This window comes from Aythya ferina (assembly GCF_964211825.1).
Source record: "Aythya ferina genome assembly, chromosome: 5".
Classification (NCBI taxonomy): Eukaryota; Metazoa; Chordata; class Aves; order Anseriformes; family Anatidae; genus Aythya; species Aythya ferina.
This window is the reverse complement of record NC_140301.1, coordinates 50,903,383-50,927,563: the sequence shown is the minus strand read 5'-3', so window position 1 is coordinate 50,927,563 and position 24,181 is coordinate 50,903,383. Positions and strand designations below refer to the sequence as shown.

Below are 24,181 nucleotides of genomic sequence, written 5' to 3'. Positions count from 1 at the left end.
TTTAAATACTATAACTGGTAAAAGAGGTGCAATTTGTTATCACTACTTTCACAGTTCTTTCTCCTTTTTTCCTCTTTCTCCCAACCAGTCCTTGTCTTTTTGTTTTGACAAAATCTTGCATTTGTTTTACACCAAATTTGATACAAGTGTCAGCTCACTCAGCACAGACATTGACAGGTTCTCTGAAAGGCATAGAAAATCAGTAGAGAGAAAAGAATTACATCAACAGCCTGGAAACTCCTCATTCTTCAAAACATTTATCAAGTATCAATGATGAGATTTACACCTACGTACACCAGTTTGTATTGTACCAAAGAAGAAAGAAAACAGGAAAAAACAAAAAACAAAAACAAAAAAAAAATGGTGTTATGACATACCTATACTGGGAAATTGTTTAACTGGTCAGTCACTAGAGCACAACAAGAGGGCTGTGTTGCAAGTGTTTTGGCCTCTTGATAGGTAATGGAGAAAATATGAGTGCTCATTGCTTCTATTATTTCTGTTTTGAGTGAAGATGCCATTTCTTCTCTCCCTCTTTTTTTTTTTTTCTTCTTTTTTTAAATAAAAGATTTTCCTCAGGCTATCCTTTCCAGATCACAACAATATATTGCTTAAATATGATGCACAACTGAAAAAAATCCAAGAGGAAAGTTTTGGAGAAAGAACAGATTCATGTTGTTCAGACTTTGAAGTAGATACATGAAATACAGATACACAAATGTATTAATTAATGTGTAGTGTATGATACTTTTACAGAAGGAATATTAAAAACCCAATGCAACATACTAGTAGAGTATGAGAAATAAAAATTTAGATTAGATAATGAACCTAAACAAAACCATGATTATTTTTGTTCAAAAACTAAGTATTTTTATTGTAAAATACATTAGCGATGTTCTTCCTTTCCATGTAACAGTTTCTACAGCTGTTAGGATTTAATGTTACCTCATTGTGTATCAGGATTGTTCCTGAAGAGATATTCTGCCTATAAAAATAAGATTTCCAAAGTTATTTTCAAGTCTCCAACTTTAAAATTTACACCAAACAACAACAATGTAGTGGATAACACAGCTTTAAACAAAATCACAGAAAGTGTTAAGTGGCTTTAAAATTTAATCTCTGCCCAGTATGTCAGAGAAACCTTTTCTTAGTATATACCACACACCTCGTTCTGCCTCTTTGTAGCATTGACCCCATCAGTATCTTGGGCAAGAGAAGGAGCCATATATTATGACAGTATTTGTTACTCCATGAAAAATCCTAGGGAGTACCCTAGGGCCTGATTTCTGGACCCAAAAGAGTAAATAATTCAGATCAATAATTCAGATCATACAATGTTACGTGATTAGTAGGAAAGATCTCATGTTGCTACAGCTACACTTAATGTTCATTCTAAGCTTTTACTTGTTTGTTTGTTTGTTTTTCTTCATTAAAACAGTGATTGCTTGTACTGCTTTTCTTACTCCATTTGCTAGGAAAGTTACTTATACAGTGATAAGTGAAAGTTTTATATATACAACTATAGCTTTATGGCATCTGAATTCCTGTCTGAATTCAATGTTGTCTCGACTTTCAGCAGAAAGTTGAACTAAATATCTTCTTGAGGTGTTTTGGAACTGGAATTATTCCATGAATGTCTGTCTGGATTCACTCGTGAATTTATATGTATCGTGAAGGGGTTATTGAAGACATTACAATAACATGCATCATTGTGCCTAGAGTGATATGTTAGAGTGATGCCTCTCTTTCTGCAGGTCTCTATGTCACAGCAGAATGGGCAGGGTACATAAGTGCAGAGTGAGAGAACACTCACCAAAGTGTACCTGATTCTGGTACTAATTATTTTCCTGTTACTCTAAAGCAAAACTGGATTGATGTGTCAAATGATCCCAATATAGTTACTGGGTACTTCAGCTTTCACTATACTTCCCACTTACCTGAATTGCAGGTAATTAATTGTTATCATGAAATACGGAAAAAGAATTCAAGTCCTTATGTTAAATGAGATTCTATAGAGTCATGTGAATATTTTCATTAAGCTTTTACAAACATATTTCATTAAAAAGAGATGTAATCACCTTACCAGAAAATCAACAGGATCATCTGGCCTGATCTTACAGCATTCATTTAACCCTTGAATAAGTGTTGGCATGACATGCTTCATTAAATAGTTTCGTAGTGGAATACATTGGGCCTCCAGTAACTCTTGTTCTTGTCTTTTGACTTCCTCCAGTTGTTTACTCTACAAATAATTAACCAAACAACAAAGAAGAACACCTATAAGTACTTTACCAGTACTTTACTAACTAATGGTGGTGACCTATGGGAAAAAAGGAGAATAGTGCTAGAAATCATGTACACAACTTTAAAACTCACACTTAACAGAACAACAATGAACTGCTTATTAATCTTAAAGGACATGGCACACCAAGGATGGCAAACTAAGCATGAAGAAAACGGAAATAACCCTCCCAGCAAAATCATTTTACTTCTCTCTCCCTAACACCTAAAAGGAGATTTATTCTGAAGTTTTCCAGTGTTTCTATTTCCAAAGGTATTTGGCAAAATGGTTGGTAAACACTGCACCACTTCAAAACTTAATACTACTGCAAATGTAGATGGTTTCTTGGGGGTGCCTTGAACTGGGGAAAAGGAGAATATTTTTACACAGGAGAGATGCCTAACTCATTAAATAACTTCAAAATATGTCTTTTTAAATCTTTTTTTTTTTTTCTTTCATTTATGTCAGTTCAGCTGAATTTATTCTTGATTTCAGGTTAAAGCAATTCGTTTGAGTATAATCCTCTTAGGTCTTTTTACGCAGAGTGCAGCTAATCTACAATCTCAAGGGCAACCGAATAGATGCATAGATTTTAAAAGGATATTTAAAAGGATAAACTTACACATTTTATTTAAACACCTACTTTAGCTCCGTATAATGCAGTTCACTTCCTTGAAAATAAGCATAGAGATAACAAAGATGATTCTTATTTACAAGCTAGCATCAGAGCAATATAAATGCTTCTTTAAAAGCATATGTATGGCCTTTCAAAGGTAAAAAAAAATATCTGTGCAATGATCAATTTGTTTTTGAATAACTCTAAATGGAGGCAGTAGAAGAACTACCTACTGGTGAGGGGGAAAAAAAAAAAAAAAAAAGAGAAAAAAATTACTTTAGGTGTGAACAAGCAATTTCCTATACTATGTATTTCAGGTTATTTACCTAAAATTTCTTAGGTGTGGCGAAATAAATAAGGGAGAAGTACCATGTGCAAAACCTGTGAGGTCAGGCACCCTAAATACTAGGTACTTATTAAAGTATTACCAAATAAAAAGCATCCTTCAGACTGCCTCAGGGAGGCTGCACTGAAGTGAGGACTGATGTCTCAACGATGTCTCTCTTGCAAGCTCAGAAACCTTTCAGCAATGCAGCCTGGGATATCGATCAATTCTTTGTTCTTTAGTTTGAGCCTCAAAATGCACTGTGAAGATATTCTGAGAAAGATCTAAAGTATGATATAAGAAACTAGAGAATTTATCCCACACTTTCCAAGTATATTTACATAACAGATTGCTGGAAATGCTATTGCTTCAGCTTTCTAAGACACATAAATAATAATGGCTTCCACAAAAATGCAAATTAACATACCCACTCTTCCCACTTTGCCATCCTTTCAGCCCTTTCCTCAGCTTCTCTACGCTCTCGTTCAGCTTCTTCTTTAGCTTCTCTGGCAAGGCGTTCCTCAGCTGCTTTCCGTTCCAAACTCTCCTTTTCTTCATCTGTCAAACCATAATTTCGAGGTTCCCCAATTTCTTTGACAATCTCTTTTACAATAAATCTGTTCTCAGGATCTTCAAATTTGGCTACATCTTTAAAACAATACAAGAGAGAACTTTGCAAGGCTTTTCTCAATTATCAATAGCCATTAGTGAATAACTGCAAGACCTAAATATATACAGTGTTCGTGTTGCTTGAATTTTCAAGTATGGTTTTTTTTTTGGAGTGTCTTATAAATGTCATTAATGTCTTATTTTTTTTTTCCTATACAAAGCAGATTTTTTTTTTTTTTATCTCTAATTTTCTTTGTTAGTTTCAGCTAAAATAGTTTGTCTTTTTAATGTGGTGCTAGGGAGAAAATAGTTAATTTTTACAACTATTCCATTCAGCAGTTGCAGCATTCCTAAGTTTTGAAACTTTCATACAAGGTTATTCCAGTATCAGAGATACTTCTCTTTGACACTCTTATGCCAGCTTATCTACAGGTATCAAACCATCAGCTTCTGACCCTGTATCTTCATGCAGGTTCCACAACAGGTGGTTAGAATTTGGCAAGAAATTCAAAAATTTTCACTCACGCAGTGTTTTACCATTACACAGACCTATCTCTGGTTGAACTCTTATTACATTATGCCTACAAAACTAATCTGTGGCTTCATGTAGAAGCACAGAGACCACAGAAATCTTTCCTTTCACTCCTTCTCCCTTTTAACTGCTGAAGACTATTTGGGGACTGAACCTGCAGAAAAAGAAAAAAAAAAAAAAAAAGTGAAAAAATAAGAGAATGGAAAAATGGGGAAAAGACAGGAGAAGGAAAAGACTCCTGGCACTGAATGCATATGGAGCCCAGAAAGTGCTGGAGATACCTGAAAGAAAGGGTATAGTAACATACATGGAAAAGAGGAAAAGTGAGGATTTGAGGTATACAGAACAACTGAAAAACAGAATTTAGTCTAAAGCTCATTAGTCCCTACTCCACATTCCTCTGCTTTATGAAGTTATGTTGAAAGCTATTGGCAAAGCATGCTTCTCATTTCTTCACTAATTCAAACAGAAGCATTACTCATACCATTATTTCAAGAATTTGTGTCTTTGTGATTTAGACCTGAAGTCCAAACTCTGCTAATGAAACAAGGTAGAAAGCTAACATAATTCTACATGACGCATGATGACATTTCTTTCAGAGCCTCTTCTTTCCAAAAATCAGGAATTACATTCCTGAAGTATTCCAAACTACAATGATTTTATTTTTTATGCCAAGGAGTTCATTAATTATACAGCTTTTGCTGTACCTGGATATACAAATTACAGTGCAAGACAATTTTCTAGTCATTTAAATTATTGCTAAGAACATTCTTGGCATTGAATTTGAGGTCTCAAAGACTACAGTCTTTTCTCAGATGATGAAGCAAGATTACAACACAAATATTAGAGCAATCATAATTACATGCTAAAATGTCCTAAAAAATATTGTTTTTAAATGAAAAAAAAAAAAAAATTATCACTGTCCCTAACAGGGAGTAAAGATCACCAAAAAATGAAAAATTCTGTTTTAACATTCGTTTTTGTAGATGATCTAATGTGCCTGTGTCATCATCTCCAATTTGCAGATGAAGAAAACAAGACACAGACTTGCAGACTTCATGAAGTGAGTCACTGTAGCAGAGCAGCGTTTCCAGAATCTTGAAGCCCACTCCTTTGTACTAATCATATTTCAGACTCAGTTAAAAAAAAAAAGTAATCATAAAAGCAATTTGTAAGGCCATATGTTAAGATTTTCTAAAATTAAGGTGGAAGAAAATATTGATTAATTTGAGTCAGTATTTAATGAATCAAGCACAATTCTTCAACAGTTCTCCACTAAGGTAAACCTAGGTAACTTTTCTTTCTTCTGACCAATATAACAGTCACTTCCCTGTTTAAATTTGTTGATATTAATTCAGTGGTTCTGATAAACCAACAGGAATATCAGCTAGAATGCAAAGCTGAAGATTCCCCAGTGAAATTATCTTTGCAATCTGACCTTTTAATTTTAGGGAATATAGGGAAAGGAACAGTTCCTGACATAAACAGGCTCTAAAGATGCTTCTGCTTTTAAGATGGAAATCAACACTATAAACTGAACGTGAAATTCATCTGGAAGTCACTAAGCCCCACAGCTGTGATACCTCAATCGTTAACCAGTGAGTATTGTGATACCTCAATAGTTAATCAGCTAGTAGACCAGTGACTTTCCTAATTTAGAATTAACTAGATTTTTAGAGTAATCTTTGGACATAATTCTTAGCATAAAACACTGAAATATGCTGTTGTAGACCATACACTTTAAAGTCCTCACCAAGATAAAACAATGTCTTGCTATTACTTGTATATCCCAAAGTTTATAAGATTAAAATATGACCAATTAATGACATCACACCTTCTTAATATTTATTATTTCTTACATTTACTTTCTGCATTAGAGTTACTTCAGACTTAATTAAATGAAAGTGCTAGCTAACCTGCATATCAAGCCTCCCAGGACTAAGACAATCATCTTTATCATTTGGATCTGATTAAGAAAGACAGAGGCATCAACTGAAGACAACAGAGCCAAATATATTTATCTTATCACCTCCTTTCTTTTATGAATTGGAAAATGGTAAAATAGATTTTAGTGGAAAACCGTGTAAGAAAATAATCAGTACATAATACAAAAATCACTCAGTACCTGGATACTTAAAAGGGTAAAGATGTGAGCGTAGCTTAGAAATAATTCTAAATCTAAAATGATTATATTCACATTATTTTTTTCCACTGCAACATTTCCTAACAACTCAATATGGTATTATTTTCATGATAATCTCCAAGACTGACATTAATCAATTGACTTCCTATTTTTTATTTTTTTAAGTTTGCTCAACAAATCACTTCCTGTAACTCATTTAGATGGACAATCCACATATCAGCAGTTTTACTGTAGTTGCAAGGTTTTCCCTGCGTTCTTTCTCTTCTACTCTTTTCTTTCCATCTCCCTTCCACAATCTAAAACCAGTTTTATTAAGAATGCTGTCATCCTGTACTTATTGTTTTTGAATTATCAGATTATAGCAATCTTCTCAAGATTTCCCAGTGATCACGATGTTCTAGGAGTGCATAGGGAAGAAATTTTTTCTCACCCATAGGTATGAAACAAGAAGGACGTATTACTAGCCTTCCACCTTTAATCTCTAATCATATTCTTTCATACTTACAGAATACCCATATATTTTCACCACATCTAAGGTTAAATCTAAAGAAAAAATATATGAGCAGCTATAATATTTAAAGTCCATGAAAATATATTAGTAGTAGTCCAGAAGGATGCCAAGTGCAGAGATCTGTAAACTATATCAGAAAACTACATGTATCTTGGTTATTTAGCCTACAAAACCAAATGATTAATAAAAACACTAATTTTAAAGACATGTTAACTGTACAATCTAATCAGCACAATTCAGAATCTTTATGAGCGTATAAATATTTCCACAGGTATATAGTTAGATGCCTGCTGTATATTTATTCTGATATGTTAGGTAAAATATTTATATATTTACTGTACAATCTTCACAAGTGTTACATTTGTAACAATAGGAATTTTTATTGATATTTTAGCTAAGAATTTTATTATTTCATACCAATAAACTGAGGATGTATTTCAAGTTCATCAAAATAGTTGAGAACAGTCTCGTCTTCTGTGTTTATCTCTCTGAAGAGACTTAAAGACTGCAGAAACCGGTCCTGAGTATAATGAGTTCCAGCAACAACACTTTCTGGTAGATTTATTATTCTGTTTTTAAGAAATTCATCAGATGCAGTCAAAGATACAACAAATTCTGTGAAGAAGAACACATTATCAGTGTCCATATATGATTTTTCCTCCCTCATATCTGCCTTCTGTTAATAATACATTTTAAATGACAAATGAACATAAATTCACACATATGCATATAAATATTTCCTTATAGATACTTTAATTAAGAAATGCTGATATGCAACTTCTCCAGTTAGAGCAATCCAACAAAATGAAGAGGAGGCATTAAAGAAGCAACATGTTCTAATTCTACCAAGTTCTTTCTTAGCATTATCAACAAGACTATTCTTGAAAGAAGAAACAAACATAGTCCAATTTTTCTGAGAAAGCTAACAGAGAAGAACCAACACATGTAATTGGTATAGGAAGAGAAATAAACAAATGTGAATACTGCAGCTGAATTAGGAAGTAACACTGGAAAATTTAACAATTCATTTGTTTGTCAAGTCTTCAAGAGTCATCACAGTGTATTGCAATTTCTCATCTCACAAATAAATCTGTATTTTCCTAAATAAAGTAAATTAGGAAAAAGTAACAAAAAAAAACAACAACAGTGGATTAAACATACTATGGTACCAGATGCCATCAAATTTGGTGTCAATGTTATTTGTAGTACTTTCATAGACAAGAACACCAGAAAGAACAAGAACACCATTTTCATTCAGTTCTCTAAAACAAGTTTTCTCCAAGGCTGATAAGGTGTTTCTAAAACAGATCCCTTGCCTGAAGTCCTTGTTTTGGGAGAGAAATTAGGACTTCTCCAGTCCATCATAATTCACACATTTAAATTACATTGGAGTTACCTTTAAACACATTTGATGAGCTGGTACTTCTCCAGCCCATTGTAATTCACATTTCCTCTTTCTGCTATTGTAACTGAAAGTGTTTTTGTTTATAAAGAACACACTTTCCTTTTTTACTTCAGAAATCAGCAGTTCCTAAATGAAAGCAGGTAAAAGCCTACTTTTAAATCAACTCTTTCTCCCCTTCATTTAAGTGCAAAAAGGAAATAATTTTTTCAGGACGTTCTGAATCTTCTCCACTTCCATTGAAGCTAGTGAGTTATCAGGCTGCAAAAAAAAACACTGAACGCTTTAGGTATTCAGCTTTTATACTACCTGTATAACTTGCTGATGCAATAAAATGAATTTGGTAGTATCATTCAAGATACAATGCTAAGTACTGCAAAGAACGCTACCAAGGCCTAAACTTATATATATATGTATATATATATGAATATTCCATGTTCAGGAGCTCACATTTATTCCATTGGTAGATGGAATACCAATAGATGGTATTAATAGATGGATCATAACAAAGGCAGCCACTGCTCTTGGTAAAAACAGCTGATGGCATTTTCACAAAAGAAAACAAAAAAAGAAAAAAGAAAAAAAAAAGAAAATACACCCACAAAACAAACCCAAACCCTCCTATAGATTAACTGTTCACTTTTAAACAACAGGGTAGCAGCATTACGTGGATATTTCTTTTAAATGGAATATGAACAGATGGAGTGATATTTTAAACTTCTAGTTGGCGGCAGCAATATTTGAAAACTCCTGTGTTTATTTAAAAAGTCAAACTTACCAGGTGTGATTAATTTATCACATTTAGGTATTTTGCCTTTGATTTCTTCTTCTTCATCTTCATCTTCCACTAAAACAAAAGCAATAAATGATTGACATTATCATTTGAAGCAAAAATATTTTTATATTTACTAATAACATGCCCCATACAAACACTTTTTTTTTTTTTTTAATATTCAAATTGTAGCCTAACTGTTGGAAATTAATCTAACCTGGACACCAGTTTAGAGTAGTCAGTAAGTAATCTATGCTGTTGCCTGCCACAGATTCTACCATGGGACACTAACAGTTTTTTACCTATACAGCAGAGCATGCACTTTCATACACAGTTTCAAAATATGTCCATACTACTTTACCCTGGCTTCTCCTGCTGTTCCATATTTTCTTCTGCCAGTGACAGAGCTTAGTTAGTAGAAATGGTTTGCTATGGTATGGTTAAAATGGTTTCTGCTGTTAATTGTCTGCTATTCTTGATATGGATAGTCTGCTCAACTACTTGAGCATCAGCTAAGCTAGATGATTTACAGCCCAGCATAGTAAAATGAATAAGACTGAATTTTGTTTTCCTTAAAATCATACCCTTTAATTTATGGAGATGGTTCTTGGTCTTAATGCATAGACAGTGCTAGCTCACAATTTGAGATGTATGTTGCAGAGCTCCACAGAAGTCATATCCAGTGAAGCTCATCTAATATACCCACTCTAATTTGGTTTACACAATATGTATTGGTGAGCTGTCTGGATCCCCCTGTTAAGCAGCCCTTTAATATTATGAAGAAAGTCTGCCTTACAGCTTTCTCGCACACAGTATATCAACACAGAAAGTATCCTCTGTATTTGGTCATTTATTTAGGACATTGCCAGCCAAGATCATCTGAAAACTGTCTTGTTTAAGGTGCATAACAATTCATTACAATCCTTAAATTTTAAGCAGCATGTGAAAACAACTGTTTTGTGCCTTGCTCTGCTGTCAAAACAGTGTTGATGCACTTCAAGTAATACGGCACTGAGAAAAATAATGATAATATTAACAGCAATAAAAACAAAAGCAGCAGTACTTACAGTTAAAAAGCTCTTTTGCCTGGTCATAGGTCTCTGGGAACCCATCTAAAACATATCCCTGATTCCTACAAGGCATAGATTTGAGCTTATCTTTAATGAGTTTAACAGCATACTGATCATCTAAACAACCTAAAACACAAAGAAGGTTAATAGGAACCTAGTTTATGGAAAAGAAATACCTGAAATTATTTACTAACATGTTCACACATATTAGCAAAGAGCATCAGAGACACTTTCTGAACTCCAAAAAAATTATGTCATTGTGTGTACTACATGCTGTTAAGAGATTTATAGAATATAAGTGTAGCTATGAAATAAAATGACACCTGTGTTTACAATGTTATAAGTATTAGAACTTTAAGGCTACTAAACATGAAATTAGGCATTTTAGAATAACGCAGTCAGATCTTGATATGAAAAGAAATAGAATAGAAAAAAGTATGTTACAAAGCAATCATTTTCTATTTACAATTAACCATGAGACAAATTCTTGCAAAAACAAATGTGAAATAGGTTTTGCAAGTTTCATTTTCAGATTAATAGACTGAGATATAAAGTGACTTATTAACTTAGCATACGTTGTGGAGCAAATATATGGCAGTAAAGTTTGTTTTGACCTGATTTTTTTTGTCTTGCAATGATTGACTCCAGCTTCTTTTTTTATATTTAAGACTTCTAAAAGCTGAGGCAAAATTAGAATCTATTGATATCATTAAAATATTACATCTTAAAAGGCATTATTATTTTAAACAAAACAAAGAATGCAGAAAACTGCCATTATTTTTCTTGCTGAAATAGTTTTCGTTGCAAATTTGCTAATTACATACTTCACTTTTTACTTTATATTATTTAAATTATGCTCTCTGTTCCAAGAAGAAAACTTGATAGAAAAAAAAATCTGGCTAAGAATCTAAAGATTCTGAACATTCAGTCACATACATATAAACTTATGGGGTTAAAAATAATTATATAAAATGTATAAAGAAATAGAAAGATGGTCCCCTTTTATTACTTCATATTTCCTACCTGCATTCTGCTCCATGCTTTCTTTAATTCCAGCCAACAATTCATGTGCTTCTTCTACATTTGTACCCTCTTCTTCGTCTTCTTCATCTTCTCCCTCCTCACCCACACTGTCATAGTCCACTTCTTTAGGAGCCACAATTTTCTCCTGAAGACAAGATCAGAAATGTGAATAGGCTCGGAAATTCTACGGACAACTTTTCTTCTACACAGATGTAATAAATGGGGGGAAAAAAAAAAACAACAATGAATTTCACATATGCTCCTGGACTATGAGAGACTGAGCAACCTTAAATCTTTAAAAAAGAGTTCAGTGCATCCCCAGAGATGATCAGTATGTTGAAAGCTATTTCCACTTTAAAATCTAAAATTGTTTTGGTAATGTATTTTTTCACATCAGAAAAGAAAGCAAGAAAGTAAATAATACCAACAGTTATAGGTGGACTTAAAAAGCAATCAATATATTATTATTTTTCAAAACATTTTGTTGGAATATGATGATTATTTCCTTTGGTAACTCTTAAAGTACTAAATTATGGAGTTTAATTCATTTTAAAACAATGGCAAACATTTTAAAGTCACAGAAACTAAAATAATAGCAATACTAAAAAACAGCTAGTAACACACCAGATTTGCTATTGTTTCAGAAATCACATCTTTTATCTTAATGTGATGTAGCTTGTAGTGTTTGCAGAGCTTTTCAGCGATGGTAGATTTGCCAATCCCAGGCGGACCGTGGATGTGAACTTTGAGAGGCTGGGGAAAAAAAAGATGTAACATCAATCAAACATTACTGAAATTTTTATTTAAAAGGTACAATATTTTCAGTATAACTAATAGGAAATAACTATTATAATTAAAACTGAAAATGTATTTTAGATTTATTTACACCGAGCATGGTCTATATCATCCACTGCTTTTGAGTAATGCAGTTAACTCAATGGTACAACTTCAGCTTTGGAGAAAAAGGTATATTTCTACTTAGCAGCCTAACAGACCAACTTACAGTGGCACTATTAGAGGTTAAATGGTTAAAAGAGACATAACACAATCTTATAGGCAGTGGATTTTGGAGATAGGTGGCAGATATTCTACTATATAAATGCAATCACTTTATTTTCCAGCTGAGGTAGAGTTGCTGTCATCACCATAGTTATTCTGACCTCAAAAATTTCAGATTCATCACCATCTTAAGTTAATAATTTTTCATTTCAGCCTATCTTGCCCATGGTTGAATCACTAAGTTACAAAATACATTTAATAAATATCACGCAATAAACTCAAAACCATACATCATTAAGTTCATATCCCAATTCAGTAAACCTGACAGTATTTTTAATATAAACCTAATGAATTCATTAACTTCTAACATAATCTCTAACATAATTTCTAACAAAACCTGGCAAATGAATTTTTTCAGAGTTGTGACTGGCACAGAGGTCTAGCTAGCCTTCCCTCTTCTACTTACCACATGGTATGCCTTTATTATACATCAAACTTTTTGAATTGCAGGCATACCTACACAGATGCAGTAGTTTAACACAAACACAGATCTGATAATCCTTTTGGATGTATGCAGGGACTTTCAAAGAAAAAACTTTGAACAAATTATGTTAGTTATATTTTGTTTTACACTTCCTGAACCTATCATAGTTTGAACATGATACAGACGTGCTGAATAGCTTTATCATACTAAAGACAATCAATACTTGAATGAATGCAAGCATTTTTATGCACCTTTAAATAACTACTTCCTTATACATTTGAATATGGAAATGCTAAATATTTAGATAACATAGGAAACAGCAAAGTTGCTCATTACATTATACAACAGAGTGGAGTAAAATGAAAGCCACATTGCAGTTAAGTATATTGACTTACTAAGTATAATGAAGGACACAAAATGTTCACCTAGCTACTGACTCTGACATAAAAATCTTAAATAAAATACACAGTTACTGCTTTCTTGAAGTCTAATATACCAGGAATGCCATATATTGCCTACAGAAACTAATTTCAAAGCAGCAGCTTCTCCATCACGAAGCTTGTTTTCACTTACATGATTGCAATTTTAGGCATAACAGAAAACATTAGGTGATTACCTTAATTAATATTCTATCTTGTCTAATTAATTTCTTCAATTGAATTTTCAGATTTTATGTTCACTTATTTTTCATCTGTCAGTCTTCTGTTCATTTTTACTTAAAAAGATAAAGCTTGTGTTTATATAGCTATTTATATTTGAAAAAATAGAGCACTTTAAAACAGCATACACCAAGCCATTACCAGAAGTCCTCGACTTTGCTTGTATTCCTTAACAATCCTTTCAATGTTCTCCACCAATCCTGTCTGAGCAACCCACTTAATGTTGAAAGTCTCTTTCAGAAATACAGCTTCCATTTGTAAGTTCACAAGCAAAATATCCAAATGTGTTTGCTGAGGGAGGAAAACTACATTTACTTTAAAGATGCAATCTATGGATGTTAGGATGTTAAAATAACACTGTTGGCTTAAACTAAAGACTAGATTGGGGGGGGGGGGCGTGTAGAAAGAATGTAAGCACAGGGAAAGCATGTTTGCATGAAGTGCAAAATATACGTTTTAAGCTTTTTTTAAAAATACATTTTTAATATATATTTAAGTATTCTTGAGAATTATCAAATTATTAACCATTAAGCAATTATTTGGTACTATACAGAGGTCTCATTATTGCAGGAGAAAAAAACTTCTTTCATAAATTCATTTTACACCTTAAAACTAGGAGGTTTTTAATTTATGTATTTCTCCTATGAACAGTTCATTCCACATAAATAGATGAAGATGATCATTTACATATGTTGTGTTTGTCAGCCTTAGTAGTACCTCAGTATTAATTGAGGTAAAAAAATAAAATATATTTTAATAATAAAATACAAAAAAATAAATTACATTTCATAATATAATACTTCACATTATTTTCTTTAGGTTTAGATCCTTTCCTTAAGTAATAAAAGGAAAAGTAATAAAATAAAACTACTAACAGTTAACTCTTTACTCAAGAATGCATTTTCTCTTGGAATCTTCTCAATTTTTCCTGGTCCAACATTTTTACTGATACACTATAAAGAAGAAGAAAAAATAAGGTAAGGCACATATCAAATCAGATTCTTAGGAAAAAAACAAATCTGTGCTCTAAATGTTATGTTACACTATACCTGAAAAAATCAGTACACTGATTGGAATTACAGATCAAAGAACATTAACTTTAATGTTAGTATTAAACATCTCTGTTTTGCTATATATCACTTCCTTTTTAGTAGCTGCAATAAAACAAAACAAAACCAACCAACCAAACAACAACAAAAAATAGCCAAGTGCTTCAAAGCTCTTAAGTCTATAAATTCCTACTGCTTAAGATCAAATTGAAGACCTATCTTATTTCTTAGCATTGTCACTTCAGATTTTATAAGTATTTCTGTTAACATTCAGGAAAGATTTTCAGATCAATGGAATGCCAGCATTAACTCTTCAGTTTCATTTCATCATCAACCAGAAGTTAATCACTCCTGCAGTCCTTTAAAAAAAGGTTAAAAAACAAAACAAAACAAAACAAAAAAACATGCTAGATTCCGTAAAATTATAACAGAAAAAGCTATAGAGCACTAGACCAAATATATCCAGTATTCTGTCTCAAACAGCTTCAGCTAGTGGACACCTAAATGAAAGTAAGAGTAGGAAAAGCATGCATGATACTTCTTCCAAATGCTCTCCTAATCTTTGACTATTTTCAGCTCAGAGTCTTCCTAAATTAGAAACAGCTGTGGTATGTTTAAAGTAATTCTCAAGGTATTTCTCATAATTCTTACCTATACTCACTAAATGCAAAATATCTCTGCTACAGCTTAGGCTTTTGTAAGTGACCCTTTTATACTATTGATTGGCCTTACAGATTTCCTGGCAAGCTTTTTGTTCTTCAAAGGCTTGAAAAAAAAAGAAGGATATTAATTTTAGGTCTTTTCTGATAATTGACCTTTAATATTGTTTTAAGTCTGTTTTGTTTTGTTTCTCTTATCCAGCCAGATTTTTACGATTTTTCTTCTTCAGGACATAACTAACTTTTTGAAGTCTGCCATCCTGCTTCCCTCAGCCATGCCAATTATCATTTTATCTTTCCCAATCTTTTCTTAATAAGTAGCATGCAATGGCCTTATACATCTAATAATGTGAGTTTCAATAGCTTCTACATTTCTTCTCTAAATATTTAATATTTTTAATGTCTTTTATGCTCATTTTTATATAATGCTCTTTCCTATAGTTGGCCACAGCTATAAAGATTATTTTGACCTTTGCTTTTTCCACATGAATGTTGAATTATGGTCACTTATACAAGGTGGACTTTTCAACTATTAACTTTTCAGTGAGACCCTTTAAGCCTGAACCAAAACAAGGGATACATCTTGTTGTGACCTTCCTACAAGGCAGTTCCATGAAATATTCTTTGACACTGAAAAAGAATGCGCTGTTCTTATGTAACATTTGTTCAATCTACATGGGAAAATCTCTTGTTACACTGTATTAGCTGCTTCTCTCAACTCTTGAGTCTCACTGTAAATTACAGTTCAATAGTGTCATCCAGACTATTTCTAGAGTTCATTTCAAAATGCTTGGAAAAACAAAATATCTTCATACAAACAAAAGAAAAAATATTCTAAAGACTTCTGTGTATCTGACTATAGTACTGTGAATCCCATAACACCTCAGCACAGTTTTAAGTAAAATTTCAGTTTAAGTTAATGATAATACTTTCAAAGTTAATTCTGCAGAAAGAGGTCAAAGTAATACATTTTGTCTAAAGGACAAAAGTCTTGGTAGATTTCAAAATTATTTTGTTTATTATTTATTACACAAGATAATTCAGGAAGACTTAGGGACATCTACTTCAATGAAAATGTACAGTTTGAAAAATCTTATAAATATCTGGAAAAAAAAAAAAAAAGAAAAGGAAAAGGAATAAAATCTCTTACCTTTATTAATTCTTGAAGAGTGTGCATAGACTCATCTACTGCAAGTATATAGTTAAACCTTGGCTTGTGGTCTGCTACATTCTGTAACACTCTGAAACATAGGAACGTCAAGGCTGGTCAGTATAGGAGCATACTGGGACTTTTCGCGTTAGATGCAATTCAGAAGCTGTCCAAATACAATGACTACATTTAATTTTGGAAAACTCAGAGCACAATATTTTCATGCATATTACCTTCAATAAAGAAGATATTACCTTCAATAAAGATAGATATTTTATTTGTAAAGAAGTTCAAAGGATAAAAAGCAACACCTGTACAACATATTAATTTAAGCTGTAGAGTCCGTGATGCATTTCTAGTTCTGTGCAAGTTAAGTGATACTACTCGTTATATCCAGCCTTGCCAGTAATTTCTTAAAAGCACAGAACCTGTACAATAGACCCAGGTTTCCCGTAGGAATATCTAGTACCAAAGATACTGAAGTCTCTGCCTGCCTCAATAAGATGGGCCAAATAGTATTCTTAAACCCTCTCTGCCCCAGTTTAAAAAGCTCAATATTCTGCTATTGGGTTTGTTACTTAGCTAACTATCAATCACTGTCCAAGTGAAACTTACGCTGCTAAATCAAGAACGTGAATGGTTGGAATAAAATTGTTTCCATGTCCAAAAACAGGAATTGCAGTAGCCTCACTGAGCCAACCTATCTGAAATTACAAATTGACAACAAAGTTAGAAGTAAATGGTTAGATTTAATATGGTATATTTGTGTAGTGGCAAATCTATATATTTAGGAGTATAAAATTCCATTTACTGAATGACTGATGAAACTGTAGTAAACAATTTTGAGAAATACTGGCAGCCAAAAAAAAAAAATAATAATTTTTATTATTTTTTAAAAGGATACTCTTTGGTATTGACAAATGTTTTTATTACTTCGTATCCCCCCCCCCCAAAAAAAAAATGCTTGGGAAAAAAAAAAGGAATGCAATGTTGAAAAGAAAGACATTTTTCTTGGTTCCATTGATCTGATAGTCATTCTCATTATAAAGTGCACTTGTAGATACTGTTCTAAAATTATGAAAATAAAACAAAGCAAACAAACAAAAGCAGATCCAAAAAATAAAGTGAAAATTACTTCAATTGTAGCTAAAATATTTTTCTAAGGGATCAAATAATGAATTCTGTTCACAAGAACATTACACTTATGATACCAAAGCTATTAGAAATGCATTTAATTCCATTGCAATTTGCCATTAGATATTAAATAACCCCCCCAAAATGCTTAGATATCTACCTTAAAAAAGTAGTGTAAGGCACCTTCCCCAGCTCCATACTGAAGTCCTGAAGCAACAACATAAGTTGAAAATACATGTTTATTCTGTGAAGTAAAAACAACAAGTATTTATAAAATTATTGTACTCCTAATGGTTTACACTGAAACTTTATATATTTAGTATGTAATTTCTCAAGTTATATCACTTAAATTTGGAATTAGACCAATTGTTGCATAGCTTGTAGTTTTGTAAGACATATTGTTAATATTTCCTTAAAACAACAACAACAAAAAACATTACTCAGAATTGACCTGTCTTCATTTGAACTGAAATTCTCAAAAATCTTTTAAAAGTTAAGAAATCGGAAGTTACTTATAATAATGAAATGATCTGCATAATTTATGCCTCAACTTTCTTTTTACAAGAAATGTAACAATGAAATTCATTGAAGCTTTTTTTTTTCCCTATTTGCATTATACTTGCATTTGATTGTCTAAAGAAGTGGGAAATGCAGGTTCAATACTTTTATAATCACTCTGCTTTCATTTTGATATAAAATTTCAAACAAAATCAGTGGACTATAAAGTGTTTTTCTAATGATACATCACAATTGACCCTCATATTTTTTGCTGACGATTATGCAAACCTGGTCATATGTTTGCCTGTTCTTGATGACTGTTTACATAAAATGAAACTGATTGGATCAGTGTTGAGGATGGTTTCACACAGTGAATAACCCATACTTAAACCATCTTAAGGAGGGAAATTTCAAGCAAATCTTTTAAATTAAGACCAGTCGCTTAGACATTTTTAACTCTAAACAAAAGTATTAAATAATTCTGATATTGTAAAGATCTTAGACATTATACATCTACATAACAGAACCTGCATTTACCAGCAGAGGCTATAAATGCTAGGACTTGAGATCAACTTTTTTGTGTGTGGAAAAAAAACATAGTTTGCTACATTTTTTATACTATTTCAGAAATATAAAACCAACAACACTGTTAGTCAATCTTTGATTGCATAAGCAAAGCATCATATACAGGGATGCCAGAAAATAATAATACATCACTGTATGTTATCCATGCAATGTGTTTCTATCTTTGTAATAAAAACCATCTCAACTCAATTGAATACAACAGCTTGTTAGTAATCACATGGAATATTAAAATCAGACATTGCAGAGAGCACAAAAGCTCCCGTATTAAGTTTGCTTGTGTAGTACTAGGAGAGAAAGAAACTGTTTTTAACCTAAGAGCAGCAGTTCCCAAGTTTGCTTTGGACAGACTGCACGCATGCCCCAGAAGGCACATAGTAATTTCTGTCTCCCACCAGGAAAATCTTGCCTCTCATGAAAGCAAAGGAGGAGCCATTTCTCATCTACACTAAGGAGCAGGTAACTAATTGGATCTTCTATCATTTAACTCGCAGTAGCTTCTGTGTGGGAAAGCAACAATAGTTTGGCACCCAGTGAAATACAAACCTCCAAAAGAAGTCAAAATTCTCTAAAAATACATATTTAGTGTCACAAATCACACATATGAGAAGGTACTACTTGAGATGACTTGGATATACTTAATAGAAACAAACAAACATCAACAACAAAAAAACACACCACAAATGATCAGGCAAGCTCCATTTATACAGTCACTGGTAAAGACCTTCAAGTTCCTGTGTAATATTCATTAAAACCACTAGATGTCACATTTTAGCTAGTAGAATCAGCTCTGGGCTTGTTCGGTTGGTTTGTTTTATTTGAATAAAACGTTTTAAGTGGGGGATAGGTCTAAAATCATCCTTGAGATTTTCCCTCACAGTCTCCAGCTTTACTTCACTCTCATACAACCAATGAAACAATGTATTGCATCAAATGAGAAAAGCATGATTCATCCACTATCTAATAAATAAATAAATAAATAAATAAAGAGAGAAAATTAGGAATCTGTATTGTGTATGTTATTATGTATACTGTATATGTTTTATTTCAAAAACGTGGCCTTCTTGATATTTTATTAATAAGCGTTGCTATTCACATTTATTAAAAAAAAAAAAAAAACACTCAAAATTTATTCAAATTGTTGTTAACTTCTAACATTAAGATAATGCTCTAAGATGACCAAACTTTTTCTCTTCTCTCCCCACAAAGATCTTTACGTACAGTTTTCCCAAGCTTGAGAATAAGTTTTTCAGCATTTATGTGATCCATAAAGTTAGGATGAGATTTTCTTCTGCGATAATCTTCCTCAGTAAAAGGAATCTCAGAATCATCCTAGGAAGTAAAAAAAAAAAAAAAAAGGAACTGTTATACATGCTTTAAACCAAAACAAATGTCAAAGGCCTAGATGGATAAAACAAGTTTTTAAAAACGTTACAAAACATCTATTTTGTTTTCATTTGAAATTCATGAAACTTCTAAGTTTCACTGGATAGTTAGCATGTATACACAGTCCTAATATCTTCCTGTATATCTCCTTATCATTGTAGCTCAACGTCTAAACCTCTCTATCCAGTGGAATAGATTTAACAATTCCGACAGAAAGCAAGATTTCATATGAAAGGATCGTGAGAAAAAAATATACTTGCTGACACTAACCGTATCTGCTAGTAAGGAAGTACATACTGAAATACTTTAATTAAATTCAATGAATATTTTCCATTAAATGGAAGTATTCACTTAAAAGAATTCACTTAAAAAAAATATTTTCTTATTACTTACTGGGTCAGGGGGTTTGCTTTTTGCCCAGGTCATTACTGTTGAAATGAGGATGAATACCTTTGGTGTCGCAAAATGCTCTATTTCTGTATGTAGGGCTGGTAAACAAAAGCAAAGGATGTAATTTGGTGTAAACTGTTCTACTGAATCCATATATTTGTTTCTCTGTAGAGGTCCTGTACAGACATTTATGCTATAGTGTTCTGTGTTATGTAGTTTGAAGCAAATGCTCTTTATTTTGCTTGGTATAAAATAAAAATAAACCAATAATGAATAATAAAACAAATAGAAAAATAATGGGAAGAAAGGATCACGTTACCACTAATGAATATAATCTCTATAGAAACAAATATTGTGGAAAAAGAAAAAAAGAAACAATCTATACTAGAAAATTATTTATCTTTATTGACTACAAAGATACTGAAATAAAAGTGTTTTATAATTGAAACAAATCTACAAAAATAAGATTTTTTTCTTTGAATTTTATATAGAACAAAATAATTACATGTGGATGATACTTTGTTAAGTCCTTGAACTTACAATGTTACTTAAGTATTTAGACAATACACGGAAATGTATAGTTTAGGTTAACTATCATAAAAAGAGCAATTTTGCATTGTCGGCATAAGAAGATTCCATATACCCATTAGAATTTGGTTGTATCAATCAGGAAGAAACTGCAGAAAGACCAAATGGTATTTTTCATTGCAGTTTTAAGCCAAAACTTAAAATAATTATATAAAATATTAAACATTATTTGAATACCAAAGGAGCAAGTTTTCTGCCCACCTTCAAACACAAATAAATAAGATGGCTGTGGACAGTTATTTATGGAAATAGCTGCCTACACAGATATGTCATTTAAAGTGTCAGACCATTCTATGACAGCTTCTCTAGCTTATGAATGCTAAAATGCAATCAATGGTCCCTTGCTAATTAATTGAACAATTCATGCAGCATTTCCCTATCAAGGATGCCAGTTTTATATTACAGTAAACTATAAATCCAAGGTCATTTCATTACACATTTCTCGTAAACTTTGGTGGCTATATAGCAAACAATTTTCTGTTCAGTCGATGGCTATACTAACCAGAAGCAGCCCATTTAGCTTCTTCAATTTGATTTGCATCCTCAGTGATGTTATATAAAATAATCTCACATTCAAGCAAATAACTTAAGAGCTCTTTCTGAGAAGAGACCTGTGGGAAAAATAGTTAAAACTTCTTGTTAGAAAACACAGGAAAGAAGGGGGGAAAATCTATTCAAAATTATTTTTCTGATAGATAGAATGCAGTTTTCTTGCACATAGATTTCTGAAAAGGATGCTAGAATAATTCATATGACTGATATCAAACTAAATCTGTCAGATAAAAGTAAGATGATGAAATGAAAATTAAATGCTGAAGCTTCTGATTTGAAGTAGACATTAATATAGTTCAGAAGTATGTACAATTTTAAGTGCTATTTTAGGATTTGTATTTTCAGTATAATTATTAGTATCACAAAAAAAAATCGATGACTTTTACAGGTATTTTAAGCAAGGATCAGCTGGCAGAATGGACAAGACATAGGAAAATGTCAGTTTCCTTGCAAAACAACATCCCGTCTTTGTTAAATGTGGATTGTCTGCAACACTTGAACAAATCCAACAAACATTCTGCGTGACAGCAGTGGGCGAGATTAAATATAGCTAACCATAATTTTCAGATTAAACAGCTCATCTTGATAGAAGTTCAGAACAAAACTTTCAAAATTTTGAAGAGATTCTGGATAATAAGCAGCTTGAGACAGAGTCAATTTTAGTTTCAGAAAACATTAAGCAATTACATTCTTTAAAACAAGCCTCCTTCAGTTAACCAAACTCTGGACACATATACAAAGATGCAGGTATTCAGAACAATTAGCTGCTAGCGAAAGCTGTGAATTCAGTGAAAAATTAAGATGGGAGGACACTGACTTTGATTCCAGTACTACTACCTAAGCTGATAAAAGAAACAGGAGACACAAGAGAGTGTGCTTTGAAAGAAAAAGAAAACAGACCTGTGGATTATCAGGATTGATAACATCCTGTCCATTAAATATATATATATATATATATATTTTAAGACTGGATTCTTTCAACTTTTTCTGTATGAGAACTAGCAGGGTGGAAACAAGTGTGCAGGAAGCATAGGGAGTAAAATATGCATACAATTTCCAGCAGCAAGAGAACACTTTATTAACGTCGGTTGGTCATTTTATGTGACTTGCAATATTCCTAACGTTACCTAACAATGACCTGAAATAAGATTATTACTTACTGCATATGTTTCCTCTGCAAAACATGGTTTAGTACCTCCTGGCTTAGAAAGGGTACCAACTATTTGGTAGACTCCCTCCTTTGGCCTAGTAGAAACTTCAGCAGCTGAGTTCTTTTCATCCTCCTCCTCCTCTTCCTCTACGCTTTCTAGTGATGCTCCAACAACACATTTGGATAAATACTGCAATATACAAGACACACATTTGTATGCAAATATGTATCACATTGGGACTGCACTACGCAGCTTCTCATAGTCTTGGGAAGACACCAATGCTGCTGACTAGCTTAGATGCTGTTGCAGGCAGTGTAGCTCAGAATACGACTTGGGTAAGCAGGGAAATGTTATGGACTGCACGAACTCGGCAGCGACATTTTATCTTGCCGCTTGCCCTAAGCCTCAGAGGTGAAGGTGTTGCTGTGTCCCCAGATGCCTCTTCTCCTCAACCTGACTCCTCTCCAGAAGGCGTTACCTCAGGGAGATGTTATCTCCAAGCATTATCTTTCACCACAGCCCGCAGCTGCCGCCCCAGTCCCGACCTGCTCTACGCACACCTCCACCTCCTGCTCTCATTCCCGCCTGTCTTCACCCCGTTGCCCCCAGTCCCCCTCCGCAGCAGCCATTTTAGGTGACCACGGCCGGACACCCGCCCGGCGGCCAGGAGAGCAGCCGGGGGCCGCCACGCCGTCACCTCGCCGATATTGCGGCCGCAGTAGGAGTCGAGGTGGTTGAGGAAGATCCGCCGGCTCCGAGCGGCTCCGAGCCCCGCTTCCATGGCCGCAGCCCCAGCCGGCGACGCGGCCCGTTGCTAAGGGCGGGCAGCGGCTGCGCCGAGCCAGGCGGGGCCGGGCGCTGCCGCATCGCCCTCACAGCCGGCGCGGAGCGCTGCGGGCACGGGCTGAAGGCTGCGGGACCGCACACCGGCATCCTGCCCTCCAGCCGGCTGCTGCTGGCCTGGGAGTTTCAGCAGGTGGCCGCCTATGGGGACTTTTGGTGTAGCCTAAGCCTTGGCGTAGCCTTGCCTCGGGTGTTTTACCTGTGAACCTGCCTGCCTGCCTGAGCATGGAGTGGAAGTGTGCCTTTCTCATCTCTGCCTCCATCATCTTCCTCAGGTGAATCAAGATCAATCGAGAATGAGTCAGGAAGGCAAGGCAGTAACGTGCAGGGAGCAACGAGTAATGAGCAGCTCTGTAAGGCCACTTCCTCACAGAGTTCAACATGGCCATCTCCAGAGGCCGTACCCACAGCAGTCCTCACGCAAACATTTCATCTGGGGAGTTGCTTTTCAGAGCTCTGCTGAGGAACTCAAGGACTATCACAAATATAATCAGGCACTTAGTATGTACATATACTTTTTTTCATACCTAATTCAATCTATCCTACAACAAACATGAAAACCTGCGGTCAATAAAGGAGGGAGTTTATTCATAACTTCTTGACACTGATGAAGACAAAATCTAGCATTTCTGTGAGAAAAAAAAAAAGTTTTAAAGCTATGTTAAAGCTATGGTATTAGACATCCTTTGGATAGTAAGCAGCCTTTGAGGCTTTTTAGGTAATTAATCACTGGTAATTTGTTAGCAACCAACACTACCTTTCAATGATCGTTC

At 33.7% G+C, this 24,181-nt stretch overlaps 1 protein-coding gene across 2 annotated transcripts; it reads right to left on the bottom strand.

Annotated features, from left to right (window-relative positions):
- Positions 1 to 712: 712 nt before the first annotated feature.
- Positions 713 to 23,387, bottom strand: AK7 (adenylate kinase 7). Of its 2 annotated transcripts, XM_084522260.1 has the most exons (18): positions 23,263 to 23,387; positions 22,575 to 22,754; positions 21,365 to 21,473; positions 20,278 to 20,372; positions 19,720 to 19,830; positions 17,579 to 17,662; positions 16,900 to 16,988; positions 16,285 to 16,375; positions 14,302 to 14,379; positions 13,568 to 13,717; positions 11,909 to 12,037; positions 11,285 to 11,429; positions 10,259 to 10,387; positions 9,198 to 9,266; positions 7,435 to 7,632; positions 3,650 to 3,870; positions 2,084 to 2,242; positions 713 to 985 (listed from the first exon to the last, which is right to left on the bottom strand). In XM_084522260.1, the coding sequence occupies exons 1-18, from the start codon at positions 23,344 to 23,346 to the stop codon at positions 947 to 949; spliced, it is 2,160 nt and encodes a 719-aa protein (XP_084378386.1). In that variant the 5' UTR covers positions 23,347 to 23,387; the 3' UTR covers positions 713 to 946. The 2 variants fall into 2 exon arrangements, with proteins under 2 accessions (XP_084378386.1, XP_084378387.1); XM_084522261.1 differs by lacking the exons at positions 713 to 985; positions 2,084 to 2,242; positions 3,650 to 3,870 and adding an exon at positions 3,899 to 4,517.
- Between the last annotated feature and the right edge of the window lie 794 nt (positions 23,388 to 24,181).

Bases quoted from the DNA above. Each gene is read 5' to 3' on its own strand.
- AK7 (XM_084522260.1), bottom strand. From the start codon at position 23,346: ATGGAAGCGGGGCTCGGAGCCGCTCGGAGCCGGCGGATCTTCCTCAAC. The intron at 19,831-20,277 runs GTAAGTAATAAG...TTTACTTCCTAG, and splicing joins AAAGCAAACCCCCTGACCCA to GATGATTCTGAGATTCCTTT. The intron at 11,430-11,908 runs GTGTGTTACTAG...TCTTGTCTTCAG, and splicing joins CTGAAACAATAGCAAATCTG to GAGAAAATTGTGGCTCCTAA.